The following is a 20,712-nucleotide window of genomic DNA, read 5'->3' on the forward strand; positions in this document are numbered from 1 at the left end:
ATGTACGAAGATATGTGCTCCGTTGTACAGTGAGGCAAACTCTGCTACGAGCCGATCGCTCGGATGTGCGAGACGAGGCAATTAGACTACTATGATAACAATGATGCTGAATTAAAAGGGAAGGTGAGTTTATTAAAGAGGGCAACAAGTCTCATACTGTAAAAGAACATTCCTTTCATGTTTATATTTACAAATGCTCTTTGCAGCTGTATTTCTCTCTCTTACTCTCGCATTACATTATGATAAACAGTTTAGAGCGAGATGCAAAAAATAAGAGGAAGCAATAGTGTGCTTCCATGCGCATTCATAGTTGTTGGATGACACATCTAACATTGCTGGAAAAACGTCATGTGGACATGTTAGGAGGCGCTCTTTCGGGTAGGTTACATAGTAGTAAGTGGTAAAAGAAGAAGCCATGGGGTCATGGACCACGCTTGCATAAAACGAGAAACGAAAAAGGGTTGACATCCGAGTTTCCCGAGAGATCTATTTGCCCTCGTAAAAGGAGATAATGAGTTGGGGCTGACGACGACGACGACGAAAAAAAGCACATCTTTGCTTGTGCTACCTGAACTATAAACTCTAATCTACTCATTTGAAAAAGAAAAGACGCATGCTATAGTACATTGATGTGAATAGCTCCCACCGCAGCATATCTAGGTAACTTTAAACTGTCCATCACGTTCAGGTCCTTGAAAGGTCCGAAAGGGTCCGAAGCACATGAATGCAAGGCAGCCACTAAAAATGTGCCCGAACAGATTCAAAAATATAAACGCTTACTGTAAAATGATAGAGGAATAACAGTGGCTTTCACTTTCCTTCTTTCTCTCCTTCTTTATTTCCTGCCACACACTTGTGTCGATTGCAAATGACTCAATACATCTTGATAAGCGTTAGGACAAGAAATCACAAAGAAAGTCTTGTAAAAGAAAAAATTGGTCTCATATGCAAACTACGATGCAGCAGCATGAAGAAGCATGGCCCTGCAGCATTAGCGACTTATGAGAAAGTATCCACTTTATTAAAGAGCGTTAAACCGCAGCAACATTATCCCTAATACGAACTAGTGTGGTGAGTACAACATACGCTCCACTCGGTCTATGGACAAGAGAAGAAGCTGATCGATCGGGCGTATTTTACATCCGCTGTGTTGTTTGTTGTTGTCATAAGGACAACCGTTCTTTCTATCGAGAGAGAAAAGACCACGTATATTATCCGACCGCACATGTATAACAGCGTCATCATCATCATCGTCGTCGTCAATCATCACCACCTAGTACTATCGGAGCGTAAGAAGCTTAGAGGAAGTACATATGCGCTGCTAATATTGATAAAGCTTAAAGTATCTTGGTTACTACAATGAGCTATTCATTACATGGCAGGTATATAAAACTGATCAACCGGGTATAAGCTCATGACCAAAAAACACTACACTAGTTTGCAGTATCATCTAAATAAAACGGGCGATCTTTTTTAGATCGTTCGTAACAAACCGACTACTTAACTACTTTTGTAGTTGAGCAGTGACTGATTGTCGGTTAACAGAACAGAACAAGCAAGACACCGCCACGTGTTTACCATACATGATGTTTCTTCATACCTTCTCGGCAGCGTAAATTTCGAGGAGGGTTATTTTACGCGCCACAATGATATCATCAGCCCGCCGAGTAATATCGAAGCTTTTCATCATCAATGATAGAGTTTTTTATATCCATGTCATATATTCACAGTGTATGTTCTTATAAGAGGTAGAAGCTAGACAGATGCATCTGGATTAGCTCCAGACCTTTGATACAGAAACAAAACAAAAAGAGAAGAAGAGGAGAACTGGTGATCTGGTAAACAACAGCACTTCGTATCCGAAAAAAAAGATCGTTAGCTTGTCTATTCTCATATTTGGTGCGTCCAACGTGAACTCAACGTGGACAACTGTTTCTTCACTCCAAGGTTGTACACACGCTCAAATGGTACATGCAAGAGGATGTGGGGGGAGAGAGAGACGCATATAATGATATATTTTTTTTGGCATCGGATGCTACTTACGGCAACATTGGTATCGTATTCCGCAAACGAATAGCTGCTATCACTTTGATTTCGACTACTCGGAGTCAAAGTTGATATGTACTCCGCCTTCTCGCTTGCTGCTGTGTTCAGCTTATTTTCAAAATAAGCAGCACGTTTGGGGGAGGAGTGTGATTAATATTATTAGCCATGATAAACTACTCGATTACTTGGGCCCATGACATTAAGTGCAGAAATCCCATTTTGATGGCGTTTGGCCGAACGCCCATTTCTCACGTTACCCTCAGCAAAGACAAAAAACAATGAGACGCTCTTTGCATGTGTTATTGACTCATAGAACAATTCATCATCATTTTTCGTCACTTTCTCTCACGACGACAACGACAAGATAATTCGGAGATGGTGAACGGTCAGCTTCCGACTTGAATGTTCGTATTACGTACGTACAGTATCAGACAGACAGAGAGTGTGTGTCAATTAAAGCTATTTCACCATGGCAACAACAGCATTTGTTTCCATGACAATGGGATGCTCCGGGCTAGCAACAAATAACAACACTGAACAGGGCCCAAAGTATAGTAGTTTTTTTTTGGCTGTGTGTGCCACTCCTTCGATCCACCCTTTGAAGAACCCATATTGTATTTGGGTCAGGAGGGGAGGGGAGAAAAGGAGTGTGTTTCCCCCTTTCCCATACGTTCGGACAGATCGACGGTTCCGCTGGAGTAACACCCCCCTTCGTCCCCTCGCCCGCTAAAATTCTCCTTTTCTAACTTGTCACCCTTATATTTCGCTCACTCATCCGTCCAAGGATGGAGTACAGCTACTCAACGCCGCGAATAGAAGCAAAACAATGAAATAGGATATGATCGTCATTCACCACCATCTGCCACCAATACCCTCCTCCTTTTCTTTGAAAAAGCACTCTTCTGGTTTACCTTTATTACCGCCTCAAAGTACTATTTCAGGTGACAATGTACGTATAGTGCAAAGAATGTTTGAGGGATCCTCCCCCCTTCCTTTCAGTCAAGTGACAGGTTGGCTCCCTAATAATAATAAGGCAATCAGAGCAGGCAAAAAATATGCATACATATTTTTGGCGCGCGATATGATGACAACTAGATCTTATGCATTCGGCATCGCCGAGACTTTATACTGGCTGCTGCTGCTGCTCTTTGATTGAAGCTGCTTGATTGAATTTTTTTGGCGGCAAAGATCGAGCACCTGCAGAAATTCACCTACCCACCATGCCCTTTCAAAAGTGCAGACTTGCTTTTATTTTTCTCTCGCTTGCTGTTACTATGCCGCTGCTACCAAATGCCACTGTTACAACGTCATTTCTCTCTCCGTCTCCTTCCCAGCACACAAACATGCACCACACATCACACATCACAGTTGCTTGTACACTTCTTTTCGCGCACCAAGGATAGCGAGCACTCGGCTCTAACAAATCTTGATCCCTCGTCCGTCCGTCCACCCGTCCACCCATCCACCCTCGACACCGTAAAATTATATGATTGATCGCTTGGCAAATTATTCCCAACCATTAGGGGTCAGGTTAGGCTCCGGCGTAACACCAAGCCCACTTGTATCTTGTTGGAATGACAGCGATTGGCAATGTTTCATACGTCAAGGTTCGACCCACGGAAAACAAGATGCGCAGATGTGTGAGAGTTATGTACTGGTGCAGGTTCCCTTACTATCACTACTGCTATTACTACCACATTCGACGGCACGACTATTCCGCGAAAGAAAGAGAGAAAGGACCCACAAATAAGAATAGTCGCCCCCTTTTTTTGTTTCTCTTTCTCTTCTTTTTTTCTTTCTTTCTTTCTCTCTTTTTCTGTTTCCCTGCTGTTACGCTACCATATCCCGCTCGAGCCTCTTGAACACCCTTTTGTAAAAAAAAAGACCTTTTAGAAACAAAGGGTAAATAAGACCTCATTCTTCTTCTTGTCGTAGACTCTAGCTGATAGTCTTTTGGCTTAATCGTCATCCCTCAAGCAGTTCTCTTTTCATATTTTTGATAGTAACATTTTGAAGCGCAATAACAGAGTCAAAGGTAATAAGCAAGAACCTTACACATCCAAACAGGTGAAAACTCAACACACGTGATCCATATATCATAAATCCAGTTCTTTATACGACTCGTGCCACTCTCGTTGCCTCATTGCGTAAGTCATTGTCATCCCCTTGCCATTTGACATTGCGGGTCCAGTTCACTCGTACAAGCTGTCAAGCAACTAACAAAAGAGTAAAAAAAAAACCGCTAACGAATCGTTTTGTCCCCCTCATCCATTTTTTGTCACACACACACCAGGTGATTTTTATTTATATTTCCCTTTAACCCACAATGGCATCACAAGCTACTGCTGCTGCTTCCAGCAATGCGAATCAACAGCAGCCATCAAATACTCTGGTAAATATTACAGAAGGAGAGAGAGAAATCCTTACACTTTCGTCCCTGTTTTTCTTTCCAGATCTTGTTTATGCATTGTAATTTGGGGAATATCACTGACTGATCTTTGGATGATCACAACCAGCTCGAACCATTCTATACTGATCTGCTGGAAAGCTCATTTGCAACCAGCCAAGAAGCCATTGAATTCTGTCGAGACTTGTGTGCCCAATACGGCTTTACAGTAAAGCAAGAATCGAGCACCCATCGTGTAAGATTTTGTCCCAAAAAACTAACAAAATGGGCGCACAGACCGCCCCATAATTCTAAAACATAGTGTGCCTCCACCACCCCCCATTATCCTTTCCCGATGACGCTCACATCAGTATATATGGCATATTTATATTATCCCCGCCTTTGTTTTTTTTAACTACAGAACATTTACGTCTACTGCTCCCGCGAAGGACTTCCCGACTCTGTCCGCAACCCAAAGCGAAGTCCCAAACGCAAGAGGCCATCTAAACGCTGCGACTGCAAATGGCGCGTCGTGTTGAACGAAAACAAAGAAACGCACACATGGCGATTCCGCAAGTCCAACAACCCCGATGCCATGATCCACAACCATTCGCTGATGCGGCCCGAAGAAATCGAGCGCGGCTGGCCTAAAGAAGTGCATGACGTGATTTGCCGACTGGCTCGCGAACGCATGACTACACAAGAAATCCGACAGCAGGTGCAAGCACAGTTCTCTAGCATTACATGGAACGAACGGCGCTTCTACAACCGCTTATCGGAAGAACGACAAAAGATTCGCCAGCAAGAGACGGTGGAACGCGCGCATCGTTTGACGGCGACCTGGACTAAAATATGCATGGCTGCTGCCGGCTGTGATGAGCTCACAGAGTATGCGCAGACCCATGTACTTGAGCTGCTGCATACAATTTGCGACATGGCGCAGATTTCAATAGATACTCTTGAGAAAAATGTTCCTGTGCTTATCCCTGATTCGATCCCGGAAGAGCCAAATCTCTTGTCTGCCTCGTCATCGCCATTGTCGTCCTCCGCTTCGCCTGCTGCAGTTCCTGGTGCTTTACCTTCCACCAATACCACTGTCGCCGGTGGCGGCCCTCTTATCACTAACGAACACGATGAAGAGCTCTACAACAACAATAACAATGACATGCGCCGTTATTCGTTGTCAGTATCAGAGCCAGATGTAGACATGATGAAGCCGCCTTCTCGCCAAGGTTCTTGGCAGGCCGGTGCCGACATTCCTTCCACTCCTACTATCACCGACAGCACCAATAACTCGCTATCTACAAAATCAGCATCCCAGTCGCAACAACAGCAACAGCAAGAAGTGCCCAAGAATTTCACAATGGTCGTAATACCAAAGCACGCTTACCTTGTCAAGGTCCACAACCAACGGTCATTGAACGAAATGCAAATTCAACGCACACATCGTCGTTCACGATCAATTGGACCCGGAGATGATATTGCCGATGCACATATGCGAAAGCATACTAAATTCAACAACCATCATCACCATCAACAACAACAACAACAACAGCAACAGCAACAACAGCATGTGATGTCAATGAACAGCACCATGCCTCCTCCACCTTCCCCTCATCGCTCTATGATGCCACCGCCACCACCGCCACAACAACAACAACAGATGCAACCACCAATACCACAACAATACCCGCATCAACATCACCATCACTCTATGGTCTATCCGCCACCGCCGCCTCCACAACCACATCCTTCCAATAACACGACTACAACCTACGATCATAACACCATGTCCCTCCCACCTACTACTACGACTGCCTATATTCAACAAGAAGCACTTCCATACACCATGGCACCACCTCCTTCTCGACAAGCTCCACCACATCAACACCATCATGATTGTAACGACTTGTCGGCGACAACAACGACGACGACAACACAGGAAGATGCAAATATTGCATTCCCACCATTGGATACATCAAGTTCCACAGTAGCGAGCACACCTTCGCCAGTTTCAACAGGTACACCTCCTGCAGTTACAGCTTCGGTTATCCCGTTCGGTAACCCAGTAACAGCAGCTACTACTACCACGATGACGACAGCAACCAGCAGTAATAACAACAACAATCATAGCATAGACAGCCCGTTTATGCCAATGCATCAACAACACCATCGGACGAAAAAATCACACCGACGCCATTCCTACAATAATGTCCACCCACCTTTTCATCAGTATCCCATGATGTCAGGGCAAGCAATGTATCATCAAAAGCAGCAACAACAACAACAACAACAACAGCAAGGTAATGAACATCTCATTCTCAATGATGTGGCACTGTTACTAATGTTTTTCTTTTTCTCATCCACTGGTAGTAGTTGGAATACCTGCTGCTATGGGAGGAGGAGGAGGAGCAGGTCGACCTCATGATAATAGGCACCATCACCATCAATATCAAAGAGTTTCCCCCTCAATGCCAATGCCAACAGCAGCAACACCACCACATCAGCAACAACAACAGCAACATTCAATGATGGTACCAACTGTTCCAGAACATGGGACACCAAGACCTGATCAACAGGTAAATTGAAGAAATGCACATAAGATTGACTTTTTACTTTAGCGATTACTTATCATAACGATTATTACGAATAATACTAGATTCCTTGTTATGGCACTGGTAATGGCTCGTATTGGTGAGAAAGCTCTTGATCATACCAGCATATACTTCTTTCTGTGTTTTTCTACAATTACTACTACCCTTTTTTTTGACTATGACCAATTTTCTTTTACTTTTATTTTCTCTTCGACTTGTGCAATGTATGTAAAAATCTCATCCCAAACATAACCCGTATGCTTCCATCCCAAAGGAAAATGAAAACTAGCAAAAAAAAGTTTATACGAGAAAGCACAACATCCCCTCCCCACCACAACCTTCTTGCAGCGCTTATTAGTTCCTTTTAGCTGTTTCTGTTCTATTGTAGTACGTTAATCAATAAAAAAATAAGAGTTGTTACTTATACTCTTTGATGGATAATAATGTTAAGATGTCCTTTTGAAATGACTTGGTGGCAGATTGCGTGTGCTGCGTCCTATTTGCGCAGGGTAAGTGAAGTCAGTCAGGTAGCCAGGTACTAAGTCTATTTTTGGAGAATAGAGGTCAGTTACCCAGACAAGAGAGGAGTGTGCTTTTCATGCGTTCGATATAAACAACCCCCCAGTTGCCAGCACCCCCTTATTACAACAGCAAGCCAGACATCAAAACACTGCGTGTCTCTCCTTGCTCTCTCTCTCTTTCTTCTTTTCACTCTTTCCCTACTCCTCTTCTTTAACTCTTTTTCTCTCTTATTGAATATCGCATACAAAAAAAATGACGTTTGATTTTGAGGAACAGCACGACAGTTTATTTGACAGCAGCAGCACATCAGCATCGTCACAAGAAGGACTAGCAGTTTGCCTAGGAGAAGACCTTCGTTTTGGCAAAGGTACGTTGCTGTATATTACTTAGGATGTAACAAAGCAAATAGCTAATAATGGATGATATAACAGGCGTGGCATCTGCATTCAAGCAACGGTTCGGAAATCATCAGCATCAACTACAGACACAAAAACGTGTTGTAGGACAAGTCGTTCATATCACCGTCGCCGGGGCTTCTTCACCTGTGAAACGCCACGTGTTTTATCTGATATCGCGTGCAAAAGTATACAATCGCACCAATTATGCAGACTTTGAAGCATGTCTGGTACAGTTGCGCAAAGCAACAGAACAATTGGGCGTGTGGCGCTTAGCGGTTCCTCATGATTTTGGTACGGATGGGTTACAGGAGAAGCATATCAAGGAGCTCTTGTTCAAGGTCTTTCATGGTAAGGACGGATGAGTGGTGGCAAAAAAAAAGAGTTTGAAGTTGCAATTCGAAATGACCAACAATTTATTCTCCATTTCAATCGTGGGATGTTACCCATGAAACACACAGGATGGCAAGGCAAGATGGTAATGTACAACGGTGACAGTGTTTAAAAGTTGCCAAAGACTGTGCACCCCTTGCACTACACCCTTCTATATTCTTTTTGTTTCGCGTGTATAGTACACTCTCCATTTATAGAAACAGCTCATTCATTGGTCCCTAAAACCCCAATTTACAATATGCATTTCCTACAACCATGCTTTGCTTTTTTTATACAGTAAACGTAAAGAGTACGGCACCATCATTCAACAATAGTAAACAACGCTGTGAGAGTGAATCTAAATTGTTATTTCTATGGAAATACATCGTATATATATTACATCCGGTGTGAGTTCGTCCGACTAGGCTTACAAGGTAGCAGAATAGAAGGACAGCTCTTTCTTACACTATTGTACCATGGCCGCTTTATATTTTCTTGAAGGGTATGATGCACTACGCACAATTATGTGAGACGATATAATGCAGTACAGCGTATAGGAAGTTGGGCTGGGTCATACCTGAGTATGTTTGGAAAAATGGGTCGCTACTATCATATATATCCTAAGTCGAGTCCATCCATTTGAGAGAACTCAATGAAACCCTGTGGATTCACAGAAACCTGTACTGTATATGTTGCCGTCATTATTTATTCATTCGCTGCAGCATATTTTCTCAAAAGCAAAGGTGTACAAAAAGAAAGCATCGCTACTGCTACACTTTGCCGTGACTGAGAGAAGAAGCTGAGCGCTGCTTGACACGCTTTCAACTATGCATAGAACCATTATACTTCGAGAACATGTACGACGACTTTCTTCAAATACTATCACATTGCTCTCAAGTATTATATACACAGCCCGTAGCATTGAAGAGCTTAATGTATCCAAGGAAGCAGAGATGGTGAACATAATGAAACACCACTAATATGATTGCAAATAAGCTCATAATAAATATTAACAACGTATATCATATTTAGTCTTCGCATCAACAAAGGAATATACCACTATAAAATATAACAGACTTTGCACAGCTTAGCATTTACATTTTTATATGACAATTACAGTAACTTCCCCTTTATTTCACATCCGTCAACTTTCAACCCTCTATAGTTTCACCAAATCTCTGAGATTGATAAAATAATTCACTGGTACATCAGTTCTACCAGGACCCCAGTATCTTCCGCTTCCGCGCTTCGATCCCTTATTCCTTTTGATAGGATAGCTGGGAAGGGGGTGCACTGCTACAGTTTCTGTTTGCAAAGAGACAAGAATCTCAGAGTCGTTAGGTTCGGTTTCAACCATGACTTCTACGATCGGAATCTCGACAACTGGTTGCTAAATTGTTGGAACTAATTGTTGGAAACGGCCATTATTGGAAGATCTTGCTTGCTCTTTTGCGCGTTTTTGTCTTTTATTAGGTGGAGGCATACTTGAATAATAATAAACAATGAGTAAAATCTTAATAACGCGACACGCGCCCTAGCAAAAAAGTGAGGAATCCTGGGAGCCACTGAAATTTCGCGTAAACCAAATCCGGCCAATAGTTTCCCGATAAGAAACCCCACATTAAGGTCCGGGCAAATAGTTTTACCGTTAACACATATACCATCAGGCACCGCTTTTCTGCGGCTTTTCATATAGACAATGCATATCAATACTCGCCAATTTTCTTAGGTTTTTCCATATAGACGATCTATATATCAATACGCGCCATTATTTGAGGTCTTTTAATAGGCAATGTATACTAAGAATAACCATTTTTCGATGTTTTCATCGCTATTCTAAAAAAGAAAACAAGATATGGAGTTTAAGTTTTAGTTTTGCTTGCCCTGGCAAAAGAGGTTCGCGTTTTTCTGTTTCTTTTTCATTTCCACCACGGACACTACTCAAGCCACCACCACTACTACTACTATTAATGCCTTCGCCAGTGGCACTGTTGCTTCGCCCGAGATCGTGACAGTTCGCAATGCTCTTGATGCCGGTGTTTTTACCAAGCATGAGAGTACAAACGTACTGATTGCCGGAAGACAAGACCTGGTATCTCTTTTGTTGGTCGCGTTGGGACGTTCGAAACTTGTCTCGACTGTCGTGAACACGCAAATCCCCAGGATTGCGTTCCTCTTGATCGAATGAATTTTTTTGGATTATTTGGCCGATCAGTACCCTTTTGTTGAGGATAACGGAACTGTACGTTTGATATGCTATAAAAATATTCAGTTAACTTGATATTCATTCGTTTGCCCATACTCATATGTTTACTATGCAGCACTATCAATCTATGGGCTATATCTGCATCGAACCCTATATGAGAGGCGAGGATGCGATCATCAACGCTGTTATTGAAGGTGTCCAGCGCTTAATGGATTCCGATACATCAGGAAAAATACTGGTGATCCTCAGCTTTCGTCTGATATATCTTTTACCGCGTATTGCTCGCGTTCGAGAACGTATCAAATTCAGATTGAAGATGCTCAACGCAGACGGGTGACAGATCGTATGGAAACATACGATTGTGGTGGCCGTATTCAAGGAAAGGTCAGAGAAGATCTCGGTTACGTGGAGCTGATTATAACCCATCGCCAGCATGCACGCTTCGGAATTGAACCTGTGGAAAGAAACCTGGTTCCAGACGATATACGCGAGTACATTGCAAGAAGAACTCGGCAGTCCACGACTATCAGCCCGACCATCCTGTACCATGAAGTGATCCAGGAGTTTCCACTCTCGGATATCACGCCAGAACAGGTGTATTACTGGTGGAGCGAGACTTTTAAACACGAGTATCGCTTGCATGAAGATCAGATGATCTCGACGCGCATGCTTGTTCGTAGATACAATGATCAAATTTTCCGAGAGGTGTGTACAATATAAATTGCTAACAATGAATTCAGTCTTCTCTTTGTAAAAAAATAGAATTATTATAATCTTATGCAGTTACAATAAATCCTAGGTTTTCTGGAAACGTGAAAGAGGCATTGCTGTTGCTTATGGTTTCATTACCCCCTTTTTACCTCTGCTCGTGACAAGTGATCATGTGGAAGAGTACTGCATTGATTCCACTTACAAAACCAATCGTGTCGGCTCTGAATTATATGGAATCTTTGCAAATGTAAATGGTGTGGGATTTCCGATCGGATATCTTTTAGATCTTGCATCTGATGAAGCTGGCCCCAATACAAAAACAGATACCCTTATCGAGTTCTTTGAGGTGCTAAAGGGTGATCATTTCGATCATCTGTTTATGTTCTCGGACAAGGATCAAGGGCAGATGAAGACTATCAAATATGTGTGGGGCGAATCGCGATTGCGTCTTTGTCTTTGGCACATGCAAAGATCGGTTGAGCGCAAGCTGTCCAAGCAGAGAAGCGCCTATCCACCACCATATGGTAGTGCACAAGCTCATCGCGGTTTTCCTTCTGTTAATCCGGACTGTACACCGTCTACTGGTGGACGTAGTGGCGTTATTTGCCAAAAAGCAGACCGCAAACATATAATCGAATTAATGACAAAGCACTGCCATCAGCACCCTCCCGATGGTAACATTACTTGTACTTACAGCAATAACTTAAATGTGACTTGCTATGCTATATGTTATAACTAAAGTATGCTAATGCGAGAATACTCTGAATAGGTACTACAACACGTACGGCCGAAGAAATTCACCAATTTGCCGTAATATGCAAAAGGGTATATCGACGCCTGGATTTATTTGTACGAGCGATGGTACAAGCCAGCAGCATGGAAGCTATGGGCGCGTAGCAGCATCCGTGATCGCATTCCAGCTGGGAGAACAACAATGCTGATCGAAGCGCACTGGAAGGTTTTAAAAGCGCATTCACTAATACCAGTTTAACCGTGCACGTTTGGATCTATTGGTGTATGTTATCATTACGCGTCATTGTCGCGAGTTACGGCATAAATTTCGGCGTGATGTTGTTCGGTCTCGTCGTAACACACGATGGAAACAAATGTTCGTCCGTCAATGGAACAAGGATGTCCTGATGGCAGAAAGCCCGGATGCAGTCACCCAGTTTTTAACCATCAGTTGAAAGATAGACCTGCGGTTGTCCGGCTTTTTTGCGAAGTCGATTTATGATCTGTGAACACCTTGCTCGCCGTTCTGGTTATGGCCGCATTGTCGCTAAACAACATTTTATTCAACGCCAAAGCATTGCTCCGTTTGTGCGTATACAACCAGAAGTAAAATTGATAAATAAAACTACTATGTCTACGAATTCTGCCTAGGATTAAATATGTGCCATTGTACACTTAGATCAGTGAGTACTGTATGTTTTCCGGAACATTTTAGACACTACCCATGGTGGCGGCAATGCCACTGACAACGATGATGATGTTGAAGTTGGACTTTTTGATGATGTCAACTGGGATATCGCACCTCTTGTTACTACTACTACCGGCATTCATCCCCGCTTCTCTCCTTCTCCTTCTCCTCGTCCTACTACCAGTACTACTACTACCGCCATCACTGTTCTGCTGCAACTAGCAATCCAACGGCTCCAACATTGATCGACCTAACCAGTGACGATGACGTAGTTGATGTCCATCAGGAACAGGACCGTTTGCGCTGGGAGCTTCACATGCAGGCGAATCGAGCAGAGCGACGTGCATTGATTGAACAACTATGATACAAGCAAACCTAGAGTCGTTTCGCGATGCTGCAGATGAATATCAACAAGTTGTATCGACTACACAATTCGATGTTTTTCGTGCAGCAGTTCAAAATAGCACTGTTGATGACTATTTGTCAGAGAATATTCAAGATCGACGTAGACGCACTATACCAACTACATTCCGCGAGACAAACCAACATACACGACATATATAATACTCACCGGTTCTTTCTCTCACAGATTCTTTTACAGTTCTTGCTTCGTATGCATCCCGCGAGAAAAAAAAGCGTTCACATCTGCACATATACATCACACATACTTATTTGTTACAGCACATTACTATTGTCAACAAATTACTCCAGTGTTTAATTACTATTATTATCGCAAATTCCAACATTATTTCCACATTTTTTCTTGACATATACACTTATTACTTTTTCTTTTTTTTTCTTTCTTTCATCTATGATTATAAAAAATCCTTAATCTTTTATTAATTTAATAACTTTGTCTCGCGAACAGAATTCTTGAAGCTTGAATTCTCGTTAATTTAAAACAGTATTACCGTGACAAGTTTTTCTCTTGTCTTCAATGGTACTGCTGGGCGGCAAGCAGCCTCTGTTTCACTGGGTGCATCTTGGTCGTCCATCGTCTCTACAACATTTGGTGTGTATTTTAATTTATTATGTATGTAGCTAAAAGGTCATTTTGGCCAGGTAAATGTATTGCATAGCAGGCTATGTGAATTACGTGATCATTACAGTGATAACATCATGAGCGTTGGTAATATATGTAACATCGAGATGTGTCTAAATAAAAGAATATCCGTGTATGGTAGTTTGTCCTAGTATTTGTTGACTTTCACAATCCAAAGAGATAAGTTTGAAACTAAAGCGGGACCACTGTGTGCGCTATAAACAATACAGACTGGTTGTCCATAATGTAACAATCTGTTGATGTACTCGAATTCCTAAGACCTTATCACATCCATCGCCAATTTTCCCAGTCTCTTACGCTAAGGCTACCATCTGTACAAGTTTGATACACGCTACCATTATCGTCAACTCTTCGCTGTGTTATCAAAACTTTACCAATTTTAATATTGCTATCGATGCATACTCATAATTACAACTACTTTAGGTCTCTTGACAAGCTGATGGTTTTCGTGTAGTATCGATAATTATGGCAAGTACTGTATTGCCTTGGATTTTTACTACTGTACTCTCGGCAATTATTGCCAACCCTTCTTCTTTAGAATAGGGTCAACTAGTACTTTATGAGACACTTTGAGGTTGACCGGGAAGCTGTTCAGTAGACTAAGCCGAATTTGACAGCTGTATATCACAACAGATCACTGACTGGCTCGTATAACTGAGTTGAAGGACTAACAGCGTAGAGCGCATAGCACCTTTCCACGTATTTTTTCAATTCAAAGAACCTTAATCATTATGTGGTATTGTGTCGTAGATCCAAAAAAAAGCGAAGAGAATATCTGTGTGCGTACAGCACCTGAAGTATAGTATCATCGGCAGGAAAAAATAGACACGAGCGCAGATGAAGAGTGATGTGTAGGACAAAACGACACTGGTGATTCGCATCAGGTGTTTGTGGGTAGAATGTAACATGAGTCATAACATTATCTTTGCACGAAAATCAACACTACTGTCGTTGCTCATACATCTTGGATTTTCAACCTGCTTTGGCTGATCTCATTGCATGATAAGTAACTGTTTTGAAAAGAACCCTGTCGGCGGGCTTGACGCCGGCTGCACGAAGCTTCATTTGAGGTCGCACAGGTACATCGTCGCACCGGAACCGACGCCGGCCGGTTAACGATGTGCCCGCCAGATCATGAAACCTCACCCCCTTGTCGGCAACTTCCAGTGACCACCGAACATTGTGATAATACTACATCCGTAAAGTGATTATCGAATATTACTTCTTGGAGGCATTTATATCTGAGATAAAGAAAAGAAAAGGTCTCCTCGCTGGTTACATGTACGGAAAACTTGGGCACGCGCAGTGGCAATGATCTGGTAAGAACCAGTTTCTCACGTGGATCTAACAGATCACACACTTCATATGTTCTTACTGAACTAGAAATCTTTTTTCTTTCGCCTTTTTTCCCTTCCCCGTCATCCCGAGACTTTTATCGACATGGAAAAGACGAGCTTGATTCGTGAAAGCTTGTATGTGTACCGCTATTACGTAGGACTGGTCACAGCAGCGACTATCATTTGCGGCCAAGTTTACCGACGTTATTTCGCTGTGCCAAAACAGCTCAGACACATACCGGCCATAAGTTATTGGAAACACATATATTCCTTGGTGAAGAAAGAGCCTATGGTACCTCGGACACAGCGACTTGTTTTTCCGCTACTTCCAAAAGCTAACGGCCTTTATCTCGTGCGTGGAATAAGTTTATTTTTCCTTCTTCGACGAGCCTGATCGATGATAGAATATGATCCATCGTATTTCGCTTGCTTACTATTATTTTTCCCCTCTATTCTCTTGAAATCAGAACAAAATGCCCTTTGACTGGACAATTTATGTCGCAAATCCGCTCTTGGCCAAAACTGTTTTGTTCAAGCCAGGTATTATTTTGGTCTAATTACTATATGCGGAACTGACTGGTCTGCTGACACATTACATTTGTTTGCGCTCAATCACCATGCCAACAACCTTTTCTTTGGATTTTTAGAATACGCTACCAAGACAACGTTTCTCATGGATTATTTTGCGGAGGACAGCCCGATTATGCATTTTTCAGGAAAAGATAACATCGCTATAGTCAATGGTGAACAATGGAAAGAGCAGCGAAAGGTAAATGAAACAGTCGGATGTTATACACGTACTCCTTAGCTTGTTGGGACTATAGCGAATCATAAATACATGAGCGCTAATCAGTCGTTCCCTAATCGGAATTTAAGATTATGAACCCTGCCTTTCATCGCTCGATGCCTGTGGGTGTATTTGGAAGTCTGATGCCCAGCGTATTCGATTTGATTGAAAAGATGCAAACATCAAGCAACGCCACCGGCGCTGAGGAGGGAGTGTCAGTCATCAAGTTGACGCGTCGTTTGACTCTTGATGCCTTGGGAAAAGCTGCATTCGGTATGTATATTTTTCTCTTAGATTCCATTGGCTTTACGATGGCGATGGTAATCACAAAAGTGCGATAGCTAATATAATAGTCGTAGATTTCGATTTTTGTGCACTCATCGATGAAAATTCTGTATGGGTCAAAACATACAATCAAGTATTGGAATCCTTTTTGGAAGTCATCCCTACCTTTTTTCCAAATGTAGATCGTATCTATCGATATTTGAGTCCAAAGAGACGGGAGCGATACAGTGCCGCGTTTAGACTGGTTGCGTTGCTAGATGATTTGGCGGACAAAAAGCGTCAAACTTTAGAAAGCCAAAAGTCCAAGTTGGATGAGATTCCTCAAAGTGAAAAAGACCTACTTACACTGATGCTGGAAGCTGAAATGCGTGGTGAAGGAGCATGGACAAAAGAAGAACTACGGGTATGTGTTTACATCAAACATAATTTTTATGTAGTGGGGTTCATACACGAGCTTCTATACAGCTGCATGTATACTAACTACTATGCTCTGCTGTCACTTCGGGTAAACGCAAGCATAACATGGCAATTTTCTTTCTTGCAGGTACAACTTCAATCACTAACTCAATCATTTATGTTGATTTGCCACTAAAGATCTCTCATTTGCATGATAACGAATCAAATACTAAAAATTAGGCCACGATACGACAAGTAATTCGCTAGCCTTCTGTTTGTATTACCTTGCTGTCAATCAAGTAAGCCTTCTATGTACTACAATGACAATGCAATCTGATTGCTTAAAACGCTCTTTCATCCTCATCTATGAAACGCACAGGATATTCAAACAAAAGCGCGGGAGGAAACTCTACAAGTTCTGGGGAAAGAGCCAATGGATATTTTTCCAACATTGGACGACTGCAAAAAGTTTTCGTATCTCGACATGTGTATTAAGGAAGGATTACGACTGCAACCGCCTGCGAACGAAATTACTGCACGCGTTGTATCCAAGGATTTAGACCTGGGAGGAATACTGATTCCCAAGGGAAGCATGCTGAACGTAGACATCCAAGCACTGCACTACCGCCCAGATCTATGGCATGATCCCGAGAAATTTATTCCTGAACGATTTGCTGAAGGTGGTGAACATGATTCCCACGAAGGAATGACGTACGCTCCCTTTTCCGGCGGATCAAGACAATGCATTGGCATTAACTTTAGTATGATGGAACAGCGAGTGATCTTATCAATGTTATGTAAGTCAATGTGCTTATCATCTAATGTTATTTTACTTTGTCATTTGGACAATTATTGTACTCATGTATAAGCCTGTGTGTATACTTAGTGAGAAAATACGAGTGGCAGCTCCCCGCTAACTCAATCCATCGAAGCGGTCTCGTAATGGATCAGACATTTAATTTGGCACCGGAATCCCTTAAGATAAAGTTCAAGAAGCGATATTAACTAGGAGGAGTGCAATCAAGCATTGAGCTTTGCAGTACATGTTAATTATAATTATGTGTATATTATGGAAATATAAATATGGGTAAATAAAACAGCTTATGGATGTAAAGAAATGCACTTTCTTAGTCTTATGTCTTATAAAATAATGTGAAGACACATACTTGCGCAATTACATTATAAAGCTATGATTCTACCAGTCGGAAGCCATCAAAGCATAAGGTTTCTTGCTATTTCCGCTGCCATACACAATACAAATGAATGAAATAATATGCGTCATAGCGCACATTCCATGATCCCGAGTTATTTTTACCATGATTGCTGTGGCCAACCTTCCTGTTATTGCATACCTTTCCTTCAAATTATTACTGTAGCTCACCAAGCAGTACATCATTATACATCAGTTGTTCGGTATTACAATTTACCGCCCCGGCGTCGTCTCCGTTTTTCAAACGCTCGACGAGGAGGATGGTGTGGTGATTCAAACTTTCCCGGCCTTCACTTGCGGTTGTACTCGGAAAGAATCTCTCAAACAACTCCATAATCCGAGTTTGACTCATACAAACGGATCCTCATTAATATATAAGCATTGTCTTTTCTCTGAAGAGTTTTTTTATACCTCTTGATCTTTTTAAACTCTTTACCAGCAAAAAAACCATCATGAGCACTACTCGCCAGGAGCTGATTGGAAAGCAAATATACTCTTATCGCTACTACCTAGTGCTGGCAGGCGCTGTCACCTATGTTTGTCGCAGAATCTACAGAGGATTCTTTACAATTCCAAAGAAATTTCAACATATTCCTGCCATCACCTTTTGGGATATTTGGCGATCATTAGCAACCAAGGAGCAATTGACTGACCGGACGAAGAGACTTGTCTTTCCTCTACTTGAAAAAGGAAACGGTATCTATATGGTAGCTATTTTTTCTGAGTCGCAATTCACTTGAATAGTGTAATCGATACACGAACAGCCACATGCATGTGCTGGCCTACAAATTCAAATCTTCCTCTCTCTTTTCGATTTATAGAACAAGTTCCCGTTTGATTGGACGCTTTATGTCGCCAATCCTATATTGGCCAAAACCGTTCTTTTCAAGCCAGGTAAATAAGTGAAAGTAAATAACGAGACTGACTCTTCGTCATTTATGCGCAACCGAGGAAATTTTCATTTTTGCTTGCTCTTTATATATTTTGCTCTACAATAACTCAAATGCTTCTTTTTTAGAACTCGCATCCAAGGCACAAGCTGTCATGGACTATTTTCCGGATGAAAGTGCTCAAGCTCAATTATTCGGCAAGGATAATCTCAGTATAGCGAATGGCAAGCAGTGGAAGGAACAGAGAAAGGTTGATACATAGATTTCGTTAACTACATTTAAGAAGCTCACAGACACCCATAACCTAAAGCTTATGTTTACCAGATTATGAACCCGGCATTTCATCGCTCAATGCCAGTTGCCGTGTTCAGTAACCTGATGCCACTCGTATTTCAAGTCATTGAAGAAAATGATGGCAACGCAACTTGTGCTATCAAGCTTACAAAGCGGTTGACACTTGATGCAATTGGAAAAGCTGCATTCGGTGATAACTAATTTGTCTCTTATTCCTGCTTGTTATTGTCCAAGCCCGTCTTCTCTCACTAATACCTAACGTGTACACTATATAGATTTCGATTTCGAAGCGCTTAAAGATGAAAACTCTGTTTGGGTTCAAAAGTACAACCAAGCCTTCAAAGGATTTATGGATCCAATTCCTATTATTTACCCCAGACTCGATCGCATCTACCGGGCCATAAGCAAGACACGCAGGGACTGTTACAATGCTGCATTCGAACTGATTGATTTGCTTGATGATCTCGCCAACCAAAAGCGTAAATTATTGACTGAAGCGTCCAACAACAAGGTTGACGCTCCACAAAGCGAAAAGGATTTGCTTACATTAATGCTGGAGGCAGAATTGAATGGAGAAGGCTCCTGGACCAGACAAGACTTGCGGGTATGTTGGTTCTATCTTATTTTATGTAAACACTGAGATGATGTCAGTAATCACTGATTTGGTTTCTCGTATTTATAAAAAAATAGCACAACATGGCACTCTTTTTCTCGGCAGGTATGTAATTCTTTTTTGTATACACATATGGAGATATATATATCGCTTACCTGTGCCACTGTATAGGACACGATACTACCAGTCACTCTTTGGCATTTTGCTTATATGAGCTCGCTGCTAACCAAGTATGACCACTGCTATTTTTTTTAAAACATTACTGTTCTTCCCGTGACTACTAGGTATTTACTACTAAACTCATGTATGATTTTCTTCTACCTCGTCATAGGACGTTCAAGAGAAAGCACGACAAGAATCATTTGCCGTTTTCGGGGACGAGCTTATTGATGTCTCTCCAACTCTTGAGGATTGCAAGAAGCTTCCATACATTGACCAAATCATTAAGGAGACTCTACGAATGCACCCACCGTTCAACGAAATCAATCCACGAATCGCCGAAGAAGACCTAGAGCTTGGCGGAACACTGATTCCCAAAGGGACCATGGTGAATATTGATATTGAGGCACTGCATTATCGTCCTGACTTGTGGAAAAATCCAGAAAGATTTGATCCAGAACGGTTTGCTGAAGGTGGCGAGCATTATTCGCAAGAAGGCATCACATGGGCCCCATTTTCAGGCGGTTCCCGCCAATGCATCGGCATCAACTTTAGTATGATGGAACAGCGTATAGCGTTGTCAATGCTATGTAAGTCATTCTCTTCATACCATTTCTTAAAATATGTACAGTATTTTTCTTCAATTGATCTTGTCTACTAAAATTCTGTAGTGAGAAAATACACTTTGATGCTCCCTGAAAATTCGAAACATAAGAGTGGCGTTATCCTTGATTTGCCAATTAATTTTGCACCTGAATCATTAGAAATACATTTTGTGAAGCGATATTAAATAAATAACACACTACATAACTTATGCAGGTTACACGGCAAGTTTATGCACTGCAGAAATGACAATTCAAGTGTCGGTTTAGATTATACAGAAAGCGAATTATGTACGTGAGACATATAATATACAGTATGCGTCAAACCCAGTAGATAAGTGTTCTGTAGATGCTCTTAAATATGTAGAGGGTAACATAGTAGTAACAATTACGCCTTTAAGGGAATCCCAACAAAAAACCATCA

General features: G+C 41.9%; 4 protein-coding genes across 4 annotated transcripts; all 4 read left to right on the top strand.

The window, feature by feature from the left end:
- Positions 1-4,372: 4,372 nt before the first annotated feature.
- BDB00DRAFT_869025 (uncharacterized protein) lies at positions 4,373-7,130 on the top strand (the record flags this gene model as incomplete). Its single annotated transcript, XM_053126543.1, has 5 exons — positions 4,373-4,438; positions 4,563-4,688; positions 4,854-6,735; positions 6,806-7,011; positions 7,092-7,130. The coding sequence occupies 5 exons, from the start codon at positions 4,373-4,375 to the stop codon at positions 7,128-7,130; spliced, it is 2,319 nt and encodes a 772-aa protein (XP_052983067.1).
- A 508-nt stretch (positions 7,131-7,638) lies between these two features.
- BDB00DRAFT_807206 (uncharacterized protein) lies at positions 7,639-8,792 on the top strand. Its single transcript, XM_053122319.1, has 3 exons — positions 7,639-7,915; positions 7,980-8,294; positions 8,405-8,792. The coding sequence occupies exons 1-3, from the start codon at positions 7,801-7,803 to the stop codon at positions 8,446-8,448; spliced, it is 474 nt and encodes a 157-aa protein (XP_052983068.1). The 5' UTR covers positions 7,639-7,800; the 3' UTR covers positions 8,449-8,792.
- A 6,313-nt stretch (positions 8,793-15,105) lies between these two features.
- On the top strand, positions 15,106-17,635 carry BDB00DRAFT_952380 (cytochrome P450). The gene is made up of 9 exons (XM_053129601.1): positions 15,106-15,404; positions 15,520-15,592; positions 15,700-15,821; positions 15,929-16,112; positions 16,199-16,527; positions 16,641-16,668; positions 16,761-16,819; positions 16,900-17,317; positions 17,407-17,635. Exons 1-9 carry the CDS (start codon positions 15,156-15,158, stop codon positions 17,523-17,525), a joined length of 1,581 nt encoding a protein of 526 aa, XP_052983069.1. The 5' UTR covers positions 15,106-15,155; the 3' UTR covers positions 17,526-17,635.
- A 547-nt stretch (positions 17,636-18,182) lies between these two features.
- Positions 18,183-20,476, top strand: BDB00DRAFT_869030 (cytochrome P450; the record flags this gene model as incomplete). Its single annotated transcript, XM_053126544.1, has 9 exons — positions 18,183-18,437; positions 18,552-18,624; positions 18,749-18,870; positions 18,945-19,104; positions 19,190-19,518; positions 19,605-19,632; positions 19,699-19,757; positions 19,859-20,276; positions 20,358-20,476. The coding sequence occupies 9 exons, from the start codon at positions 18,183-18,185 to the stop codon at positions 20,474-20,476; spliced, it is 1,563 nt and encodes a 520-aa protein (XP_052983070.1).
- Between the last annotated feature and the right edge of the window lie 236 nt (positions 20,477-20,712).

Source organism: Zychaea mexicana, assembly GCF_025766255.1.
Source record: "Zychaea mexicana strain RSA 1403 chromosome Unknown BDB00scaffold_12, whole genome shotgun sequence".
In the NCBI taxonomy this organism is placed as follows: domain Eukaryota; kingdom Fungi; phylum Mucoromycota; class Mucoromycetes; order Mucorales; family Lichtheimiaceae; genus Zychaea; species Zychaea mexicana.